The sequence below is a fragment of the Megalops cyprinoides genome, chromosome 7, assembly GCF_013368585.1.
Source record: "Megalops cyprinoides isolate fMegCyp1 chromosome 7, fMegCyp1.pri, whole genome shotgun sequence".
NCBI classification, from domain to species: domain Eukaryota; kingdom Metazoa; phylum Chordata; class Actinopteri; order Elopiformes; family Megalopidae; genus Megalops; species Megalops cyprinoides.
The window spans coordinates 12115918-12127893 of record NC_050589.1 but is presented as its reverse complement, the minus strand read 5'-3'; the positions used below and the strand labels follow the sequence as shown (position 1 = coordinate 12127893).

The 11976-nt window shown below is 41.2% G+C and overlaps 1 protein-coding gene across 1 annotated transcript; it reads right to left on the bottom strand.

Annotated features, from left to right (window-relative positions):
- Positions 1–3765: 3765 nt before the first annotated feature.
- On the bottom strand, positions 3766–11416 carry LOC118781161 (bcl-2-like protein 15). The gene is made up of 4 exons (XM_036534072.1): positions 11155–11416; positions 9279–9394; positions 8617–8835; positions 3766–4683 (listed from the first exon to the last, which is right to left on the bottom strand). The coding sequence occupies exons 1-4, from the start codon at positions 11267–11269 to the stop codon at positions 4666–4668; spliced, it is 468 nt and encodes a 155-aa protein (XP_036389965.1). The 5' UTR covers positions 11270–11416; the 3' UTR covers positions 3766–4665.
- Positions 11417–11976: the final 560 nt, after the last annotated feature.

Sequence of the window (11976 nt, the reverse complement as noted above, 5' to 3'; positions counted from 1 at the left end):
ATGTGGCTGACAATCTCTCAGTAAAGCCAGATGAGAAAATCCTTGAGCTCACTAAAGATAATCATTAACTGTTGAAAACCCACGGGACACAAACGCTCAACATGCCAAGCACTGATGAAATCGATTGGTTGATGTTAAAGATGACCTTATCTTTTCCCCATGCACTGTATCATTGCTGTTCAACAGAAAACACTGGCCAATTATCCCTAAGTGAATCTGTAAGTAAAGTGTTCCTGTGCTGCTCAACATCTGATTTTTCTGCCACACTCACGCTCATTGGGTTAATACTGAATGCCAGATCTGGTCAGTAAACAACTTTAAAAGGTTTTGGTTCCAGCCCCTGGGCTAACTATTTTAACTTTGTCCCATTAACGGCAGTGAGCGTATTCTAATAGTGATGTTGTGCAACGCTCTCTCTCCTAGCTGTATGGTCCCTACAAGCTGAACCTCAGCACCACTCTACTCATGGTCAGGTCACACTGAGCCAATGACCTTTGACCTCAGGTGTCATTCCCACCTGAGCTGTGCCTGGGCCTGTGGATTCTGCTCCCATCCTGGGGATTTACAGACTCCTCAAAATCAGCCGTTTATTAATGCCCTAAATGATCAATTCAGTTTTCCGTCCAATCGATGGCACCAATTTGTGATTGAGACCTGAGCTGGGAGGAAGACTGGAAACCAACAGACCTCCAGTGGGTATTGCTGCTCTGTGACATTGTTGAATGGTAGAATACATATTTTCTACTGTCTGGACCATGTCATTTAAACATAATGTGTGAAAGCGAGCGCACGTTAACATGAGCAGAGATTTAACTGAGTGACAATGTCAGAAAGACGGTGTCCCGGAAATCAGAAGGTCTGTGATTTTATTAATTTATATTGTGAACATTCATTCTGCTTGATGTTATACAGGAAGTCAGGAGGAAAAATGGTAAATGAATGAATGAGTCCACAGGAAGAAATAAAGGCTGCTGTGATGTCATCCAAGTTCAGTTTCTTAGGAAGTCGTGTTTATTTAGCTGCAGGAAGGTCAAAGCTGTGGTTTAACTCTACCCATTTTTTTGCATGTCCTCAGAATGACAACTTGCACAGTGACTGATGGATGGACACGTTATTTTACTCATTTTAGCGGTTTAAGTGGAGCTGCTGTAAGATATGCCACCAAGTCAAAGTGCAAAAGTCAGTGTTCTGCCAAAGACCCCAAAACCTTCCAGTTTGGTTACTGAAAGGCTATCGAGCAAATGTACAGCAGTTCCATCTGGGCAATATAAATATGAATTTATTTAAAAGGCACCTTTGAGTGATTAAAACGCAGCATGCTGAGTGGAGGCCAGTTTGAGCGATGCCCCTCGACTTCCGCAGTCTCCTCTGAGCCAGCTGCACTTCAGGCTACCCAGGAGGAGCCGTGAGACTCACCAGCACACTGCCATCTGGTGCCCACCTTTGTGCCAAAAGAACGTGCCCGCTGATCCACTGAAGAAGGATCTACAGACCACAACACTCTGCTGTTTGCTCTCTGCGAGAGTAGCACTAATGAAAGGGAGGCTCTTTCACGGTTCAAGCACTCGCATTACACTGCTGCTGACTGCTTTCCAGTCACCCGTACGCATACACACACGCACGCACAGTGCTTTTCTATTAGCGCTTCTAATAATGTTCGCTTGAGTTCATCTTCAGCGATCTGCTATGTGCTCAACCAAACAGTGCTGTTTCTAAAAAAAAAACAGGAATTAGGATTATGTTGATACTGGCTGTTATTCATAACATAGCACTACTAGAAGCCATTTAAGAATGTGTACTACACTACATCAAGAGTTCTGTCACAGGATAATATTCAGAGCGCCCAGTGTTGCAGATTCAGTGCTATATCCATACTGTGCCAAAAATACATTTCTGCAAACTGAATCCACAGTCTCTTAGTATTTCAAGAGATATAGCTCTTTGCTAAGCTCTGAATCCTTCAGATAAATCTTCAGCTACTATGACTTCAGCTGCTCAACCAAAGAACAAAATCTCTTAAGTCATCACTCATCTTTGCTTTTCTCTAAAGTCAATATTAAAATAAAATGTTGAAGTAAAATGCTCCAGATTATCCTCTTCTTAGGACTGAAGCTAGAAAATTGGCTCTCCTTGAAAATCAATGACAAAGTACCTAAGGTTTTATAAGCACAGAAATCAAATTTGTTTAAACCTGTTTTTTTTTAATCTCTTTGGCAGTCTCTCCCATGGCCAAACTCCAGAGTGGACACTAACAGAGATCTATTTCAGACTAGAGAAAAGGATAGCACACTAAATGTCTTTACTTCCACATTGTTTACACAGAAATATATTTACACAGCCAGAGGGAGGTGACCATTACCTGCTGGCAAGGGTCAAGTGTTAAGTGCTGTGGTACCTTGCTTCTTCCCCCAGTAACACTGATCTCAGATCGGTGCCTGATCCAGGTTTGAGTAGAGCAGTGAGCTGAGTGTTGCTCGGGGTGTGGTAGCAGGGAGCAGGTGCTTTGTTTTGACCACACGTTCAATTCTGTAGAGGATCACAAATAGCTCTAGCCTGCCGATGTCTCAACAGCCTTTTAGCTGCTGGATGATAATTCTCGTCTCATCGTCTGACAGTTTTCCACAGAGCCCCCTTAGCTTGTTTACTCTCCCCGCTTCCACAGAATCACCCAGGGTGTAATCCTGCCCTGCCAGGAGTGTACGGAGAAGTGGGGGAGGGGAGTATCGCAAGGTTCTGTTACCAAGGAAACAGCCAAGTCCTGCCTGTGCCCTCACCATGGACTACACTGGTACACAGTGTTATGGCGGTCTCTAGTGGTCATTGTGCAGTGGCCTAGTATGACAGACCTGATTCGGAGTGTTTACAGGAAATAAAACCGCATATATAGGCTGTAAATCATTCACATCAGAGGCTGTTTTTATATTGTATTTAAGTATGACACACATAATCACAGTGTATGCGGACAGTCATGTCACGTTTGTACTGACTGATTGCTGGAGACAGCTCTATATGAAAAGACACCAGGAAGCTTGTACACAGAAATAAAATGTTTTAAAATACAAATACGCAAATATTCATCAGTAAAACCCTGTGTTGTCTGGAAATAATTATCCATTTTAATCCGCATAGAATACATCAATATATATTTCTATCAAATTCTATTCAGTTTATGAAAATTTATTTATGAAAAATTATTTACAAGTACCATTTAAAGAATCAATAACTCAGAATTTTTTTTGTTTTTTCAATCTGCTGTCCTCTTGGTTCACCTTGACCCTCAAAGGTAACACCTGCCACCTCCATGGCATTATGTAATGCAGTAAAGAGGCATACTCACAGTCCCAGATTTTGGCCTACTTCTGTCTTAAAGGCTTACTCTACCAATGGAATGTAAAGGTGTGAGAATTTTTAAGAACTGCCAGCATGGCACCCAGCCATGTAAATTTGTTTTCCAAATTGATTTGTGTACGAAGCATGACTACAATGAAAGAATGATTGACCAAAACCAAAACTCATAAAATAAAATAATTAAATAAAATAAAATTTGGAAATGACTGTTCAAGAAACCTATTCAAGCAGAACCAAAATGCCACCAAATCCATGGAGCCGGTCATGTGAAATTCCTCCTTTAAAAGGGGCCTATGAGGAGCAGAGAGTGAGAGAAACACAGTTAAACTAAGCAGTATTTACAGCATCTTTTCTGCACTAGCCACGCATTTTATGTCTGTATTCAGACTAGTGCTTGACTGTGCTTTTGAAGTGAGATCAAAAGACTCTGTTGATGAGTGTTCAGCAATAGGAATACAGCTTGAATCAGAACACCCTTTTCCTTGTTGGAGGATGTTGTACTATATTTGGCGACTGGTAAATATACCAATGAATCCAGTTTGTTCTGTTTACTAAATCAAATGCATAGATGAGGTAGGTGACCACTGTGAGAGACAACCCCAAAAAGATGAAACTCAATTCTGACAAATAATTTATAGCAGTAAGAAACAAAGTGATTATTCTGACACTGTGGCATGTTCAAATCTTGTGTCTCAGACTGAATAACCTGCGCTGTATACAGTTTCAGAATGCACAGATTGCTTCAGGAATCAGGCCAGTGATTTTAGAAGTTGATGTGATGCATACACTATAACCATAACCAAAGCTGATACTTTACTCATACATTCTCACCCACTTTCTGCCCCAGACCTCTATTCACACAGTGCAACCAAAACCAAAAGGAGTCCACATTACTGCTGTGGTTACAGGTGTGTACATTCCCTGAGAATTGCATAGTCATAATGAAGTTTGTTATTTTTTTTTATTCATGCAGTCATTTTGATTTTGGTTACACACACTCTCATTAGACACTGAATGCTGAATGTTGAGGCCTCGTGTCTGCAGGAATGTTTAGCAGCAAGTGCGCAGCATAAAATCCATGATTTCTCTCCAAATGCGCATTGTCTCTGACTCAGTCTCAGCATTGGGTCTCCAGCAGGTGACGCTGCCTCCCTCCTGTTCCAGTCGTTACAGTCAGGTGGTGCATTTGAGGAAAACACCAACTGAAATCAGTCCCGAGAGCCTTTACATTTGAGGTAAACACAGGACAAGGTTTCAGAGGAGAAACGCCCCCACGTGCAGATAATGCTGGCGACTGCTCTTCCCAGTGGGACTTCTTTACTCAGCCACATTGTCCTACAAAGTAAACCAAAAAGACAAGGCAGTTAGCAGTTTGTACATAAAATACAATGTCTAAACTGGGATTCAAAGTGAGGGAAAGAACTCATATAAAAGTCCTGCTCGTTTAGCAGCCCTGTCTCACTCATGTTAAGCACAAGAAATTCTGGATCTTTCACCAACAGAAGGTAAATGTATATACATATATATATACACACACACACAGAATACACACATATTTACATGCAGTGCCAGTAAAAAGTTTGAACACACCTAACTAAGATAATGGGAGACATGCATTCAAAGACATTTTGATCTAAAGACTTGAATTCTTGAAATTTGTTTCTTAGACAAGTACAAATAGTGAAGTTAATGCCTATGTATGAATGTCTTTCTTTTATATTAATATCTCTAAAATTAATTGGGCAATCACTAACTAGCCAATATTATTTTCCCTTCATGTCAAGAGAATGCCAAGTTTACATTTTGTGGGAATACTACTATGTTGCGATAATATACTGTAATGTACCTAGCCTCTAAAGCTAACCTAAGAATTGGCCACCAAAATTAATATATTTAGCTAAAGCAAGCTGAACTGAATGCAAGCAAGTTAAATCACAAAGAAAAGCATGTAACTTGCATAGCTAACTATAAAAAAATGCTTTTCTCTCCGTACTTGTTTAATGCTGATGTGCATTTCACCTCAAAATTTTGTATTGTATTCTCATAATGATGGCTTTGTACTTTCCTTACTTCCTCCATAACTATATCAACCTTAGATGAGCTTGCATCTGTGTAGATATTGACATAAGATAATGATAGAAAACATCAGTTTGACATTATAATTACTATTTTCAAAAATGTTTCCTCTAGCTATGGTCATTCCTTTCATGTGGGGAAAAACAGTTGCTGACTCGTGGTATTAGTCACAGTTTTCATTGACGAAATTAAGACCTGTTCTATCCAGCAATGACTTGTTAGTGTCTTTCTACTCAGTGTTCACAAGGTTAGGCAGCAGATGTTAAACCATGACTATTTCACAGGAGAGACGGTAATTCACAAACATCCGGAGAAGCAGGCAAAAGTCAGAACAGGAGGTATCAGCAGGAAAAAACAGAAGGCTGGACGATGGGTTTGAGCTTAATTTGTCTTCTATGCCTTACACACCTCTACCTTTTCAAGCTTTGGACCTCTATCAGGGGACACGCCTTACTTCAGTGATATAAACAGTTTTACAGCTTCACAGCTCCACAGGTTAAAGGTGAGCACAATAAAAGGCAACCAGCAAGCAGCCTCTGCCCTCTAGAACACACTCTACAACACAGTACTCCTTATTATCCAATGGAAGCAATAAAACCCAGAGCCAAACTATTTTAACCACTTGTGTTGTGCAATGTCCAAACAGGAAAAAATGAGATGTAGTGTAATTTTCTTAGGCCTGAGGTTGGGAATTCCCATGTAACAGATTATCAGTTTTCTCACTTCCACACAAGACTACATTCAGTGTAATGTGTCTTACATTCAATTAGGGGTTCAGTTCAATTGGGGGTACCTTCAGGTGACAGAGACCTGAGAGTGAAAGTGACGAGATGCGTCTTTCTTTTAGCGTGGCTAGGCGGGTATTTCATTCTTAAAGTCGCACACACAAAATCAGCGCACCCTCTCTGCCTACGAGTGGCTGACACAAACATGCATGCAAAATGACTAAGAGCCGAGTCATCCATGACGCAGCCCGTGAGCAGCGGGCTTTCCCAGTGATCAGGTCCTCTCAGGTTTTTCCCAGGAAAGCGGCCTGGTTACTGCAGTAAGACACACCCCTACTCCAGCCGACACCCCGGAGCGTGAGAACCTATGCCTGTTGCAGATATAAAGATGCCAATGCCAATATGGTTAGATGAAACACTAGCCACCAAAGTCAGGGTCAGCTATGATTTCAGTTCGGTTTACTTTCAATTCTTGAAATGAATCTCAATTAACTCCCCCTGTTGACTGCATTGAAATGGAATTTACCCTGACTTTGCTTGCCACCACAGTTTCCTATCAGCATGCTGCACGAGGGCAGCTTGTTGTGAGTGCCGTGCCCTGTGTAAACGTGATGTTTCTTACTGCGTAGTTCTGCTTTTCAAGGTCAGCTGACATGACCTCAGCAGCTTCACGCAAACACATTACACAAGGAACCACAGGAGGAAAACCTGTGCTTAAATGCTTTATACCGCCTTATATTCAAATGCAAATTATATTCAAACTCAGCAGTATGTGAGTATTGTTTGTTTGCTGTGTGAAGATTCTTCTGAGATTCTAAACTATTATTTTAGTCACTGCCGGTTTAGCAACAGGGGAGAGGCGATCATTGGCTGTCTACAGAGGATATTAAAATGGGATGAGTTAAAATTCCTCAGACAGGGTGCCTATGACATAGCTACAACTGGGTGCTCCAATGGAACTAACCGAGAGGAAAACATTAGCGTTTATTCTTTCCCAGTATCTGTGTTTTATATTTTATTTAAGTGAAGAGGTGGGGAATCCAAAACAATTTGGCTATACAGTTATGTACACAATCATGCATGGCTAATAATAACTGGTATGGGTGGGGGACAGTGTCTGATGACAGCCACATAGCTCACATTCTTTATTAACATAGTTCACTTTGTTCATTAAGACAGCTTGCATTCTTTATTAGCTAAGCAGGTGTTCCTGTACTGGTTACCTCGCACAGATTGCTTTTCATTGATTCATGTCATCACTATATATATGCAAACTGGATATTTTACTGGATATTTTTCATGTTGAATGTTGTTAACTATGAGGAACATCATGAGTGAACTATGATGAGCTGCTGTTAGGGTGCAAAAAATACCAATGCCAATACAGCCAGCCTTATTAGGAGCATACTGTGCATTGTACTGTGCTTTGTAGAGTACAGTACACTAATGTACTGAATTTTAACACTGCAGCAAATATGTCATGAATTGCATAAAGGGTTTTACTAAATGTGTTCCTTTTAAATCATAACACATATCAGAACATCAGAACACATCTCACTTTCTTTTTTGAACAGTTGGCTTTTTCCTGTTATTGTTTGCACCAAACCTTAACGCCCACTCACGCAGGTACTATCTCTGCCGCTGCCACTGCCTCGTGCCACTCCTAAAATATTGACGATCACATCTGTGCCTCAGCTAAGGCAAGAACACACAGACTGCTGGTTACGAGTCCTCCCCGTTCCACCAACAGAAAATCAAAACTAAGCATGATGATCACCACAAATGGTCTCAGTTTTGGTGGTCTTGAGTTTCCTGCGGGAACCGTCAACACCTCATGTCAGTATCACTTTATATAACATGTGCACCGCTTTGCTGCTCAAAGATGCAAAGCCATTCAAATGTAAGTCGGCTGTGTCGAAAAAGGAACTGAAAGTAGTCGGAAGATAAGAGCTCTGCAGACACGTATTTCACTGGCACAGAGGGCAGCACTGACTGTGCTTTTCACCGTGACACTGCAGTGAATAGAAGACATTACTATTACTGCATTACACAGCTTGCAGTGGAAAATTTAAAACAGGCCAGATCAGAAAGAAGCCAATGAAGAACATCTTCCATGAGAAAAAAAAAAAAAAGTTGTTCATAACAGGAAAAAAAAAAATAACATCTCACTGGAAAGATACAACAGTGAAGTAAATTCAAGATATGAAATGAAACAATGGATGACAAATTAGGGGAAGTAAAGACAGTGACAGCCTGAATTTTATATAAACATACAATACATATGACAGTGTGTTTAAAATCCTGTAAATAAAATTGCCAGATTGCAGGTATATCGTCTGTAGGCATACTATAGGTGCCAGACGCAATGGGACAGCGGGCACATATTATTTACTACGACTCTGTTGCCATATAAACACGGTGCCCCTCAAGGTCTGAGTGTTGTCATAATGGTGTGGGAAGGACTTACCCAGCCCCCGACCTGATCCACCCAAGGGGCCACATGGTTGTTGATGAAGCTGGTCATGGCATTCTGGATGACGCCTATCATTTCCGGGTAGTTGCTCTTCACGTATAGTCCCAGCGAGATCGAGGCTCTCAGCATCCGCATCTCAGGGGCCACGTCCGCTCCCTTTGCCACCCAGGTCTTACACAGGCTCTGCACGCTATTGCTAAAGGCCGTCTCCACCTAAAACAACCACAGGCGTCAGATTGTGAGACTGCACAAGTCCATCATTGGTGCAAAGTATGTAATGTACAGACGGGCTGTTACGGTGATGCAGTTGAACAAACACGAGCATGGCATCATGACCCTTGTGTGGTGATACGTACCACAACTTGCACTCTTACCACACAATGTACTCTATGGTCATTTTTCAAGAGGACTACATAAATAAAGATTGAAGTTATAAGAAACAGATGCATTGGACATGCTAACACTGTATACACATGCCTGCTACAAAAGGCCATTTCCTGTTGTCTGAGTGATGCCAACATTGGACTAAAGTAAGTACAGAAACCCTGATAAAATCAAAGCCAGCTTATTGTCCTTCAGTGCTGTCAGGCAGACGGGTTACAAAACAGGTTTCACTTTACAGTAGTACATCACACAAACATAGTTCCCTCAGTTACCTGGTTTGCTGCTGCCTGTTGTACATCTTTTATAAGAGGCTGGATAAACTTCTCCTCAAAGTCATCCCCTAGCTTGCGGAGTTGATCAGCAATTATGACAGGGTCAAAGTCATCATCTGCAAAACAGGTTGAGACAGGTTTCAATTGTTTGGAATTCAGCTGAATCACACACAGCACCTACATTCAGCAAGGGCGGCAGTGTAGCTTAGTGGCTAAGGAGCAGGACTCGTAACTGAAAGGTTGCCGGTTTGATCCCTCCCTGGGACACTGCTGCTGTACCCTTGGGCAAGGTACTTAACCCACAATTGCCTCAGTAAATATCCAGCTGCATAAATGCATAACATTGTAAAGAACTGTAACCTATGTAAGCTGCTCTGGGAAAGAGTGTCTGCTGAATAATGTAATAAGTAAAAAAAAAGACCTTCTGAATGTGTGTTATGAATCATTTCCATCCCAGTCCAGGTGATTACTATGATTCAAAGTCCTTTTTTGCATTCTGATACACTGGCATCACTTCCATTCGGGTAGCGCTGATTAAAGTCTACGTGACAGAAACCAAGAAACTGTGCTACATGTCACGTGACCAATGCACCATTCGTCAAAGGTCATCTTAAGATTTTAATGGCAAAGGCCTAGCTGCTTCTTCATTATCAAAAATGCTTTTTATCCAAAGGTCAAAACACATCAATGACAAAACAGCTTAAAATGTGATAGAGGTGTCATTATGCAAAGCTTCTGATTTGTTTTAATAATTAGATAGCATAGACACATTACTAGCAGCTAAATTTCAGTCCATCCACCTGGGGTTAGAACCACATCCACTGGGTACAGTGTCCTGCCTGGAGTCTTTACTTTTCTCATTGCATTTGAAGAAAAAACAGCTTCACTGTGCTGTGCTGACGTACACAGAGACGTACACAGCACAGCGCGACTTATTACGTAAAAGGACCACAGGTACCACGCTGTTTTTGTGGGCGGGTGTTAACCTGCAAGAGCAAAGTCTTAGTGTTGTGGCGGTTGCACTGCACAAGCGCAGTAAAGGCGACTGTAGTACTGTTATTGCATTCACGCCGATATAATGAATTATGGTCAGATCTATTGAAGGTAGTGAGCAGAATATTCCCAAAGATGTCACAACCTGATGACGGAGCTGCTTCTAAAGGTAGCTCCCCTTAACGTTAACCAATTACATCCCTGGGTTTGAAGCCTTAACTCACGCATATTGCTACCAGTCCTTAAAATCGAGACTGAATTCCGATTGATCCAAGTTACAACTCCAGTTATGCTGAAGAACCGAATTCACCAACCAAGTCACTGCCTAAATTTGCTGTTGACATTAAATAAATACGTTTCAGTGTATCACTCCGTGTTCACAGAGCGAATAGTTAATCTGACATAAAAAAAAAACAATTCTACAAACACATCTTCAGTAAGTGAAAAATGGCTGACTATCCATCGTGAAAATGAGTTGGCTAGCTACTGTAGCTAAAATGTTAGGCATCTAGTTAAAGCAAACGGGTTCCCTGCTAATGTACCGTTGGAGAGAGCTGGTCAGTGTATATGTAGTTATGGATTAATGGAACATTGACGAGATTACATGATCCCCTACTTTTAAGATTAAGTTAGTTAGCCGTAGCATTTTGAGTGGTCTGAATTTAAATAAAGCTTCGTCTTTCGGTGGAAGAAAAGTTTTCAAGACAGTGGCACTCCTGTCTACCACGGGTTTCTCGCTATATTAAACTAAGTTATATATACATTACAAATTTGACAGGGTGATTTCAAGCTATCAAGCTCTTGTTGCAAAGGAACATATCGAAATAACATGAACGTTAAACAACTGCTGTTAGTCTCAAGTCACAGGAAGAATTTGTCTTACCGTCTCCGGTCCCGTCCGGCTCGATATCTGACATATTCCTAAATGAAGCAGGGCTGTCGTCAAAAAGACATCGGATAATAAGAGCAGTTTGTTCCTGTATGTCTCTCGGTGCCATTGCTATGTACAGTAGAACTCCGAATAAAAATTATTCCCAAAAGTGACACGGAGCTCCCCTTCGTACTGAACCGAAGAATGATCTAATCAGCTAACGTCACCTGGCAGCTCGCAAACATGAGTGCCCACAGGTATTTCCTGGTTTTGACGCACACCGTTCCTATCTATCTAACTCACTGTTGAGCCGGCAAACAATTAAAAGGTGATTTTGGATCACGGAAATAAATGCCCAACAGGTTTAACTGGTGCGTATTATCTAGTAAGAGTAACAGGCGCACAAACCGAAATTCGTCACCCAGATCATAACACATTCAAACAGCTTTTATACAGACTAGGTCTGAACGTTTGTGTGTTTGAAACTTTTTTCGTGGTTGCCAGATTGTATCAAATCTCCTGTAACCACTGCACATCTCCCGCGGTCCTCTGACAGTTCAGCGGTGTAGGTTGTTGATGACTTTTTAGCAAACATGCTTCATGGCTAATGCCAACTAGGGATGTTGATATTACGGTTTAATTGAGAAGCAGTAAGTTGTTTCGGGTTAGATGAGGCCTATTTAGTGTGGTCACTACAATGTAAAATGTGGATGGCTGGGACTTTTAACAAGTTAAGTGTTTCTTATATTAACATATAGCAACATTTTAGAAGACACGTCACTACTGTCTCAAAGTTAATGTAAAAAAGGAGGAAAATAAAATATGCATATACAG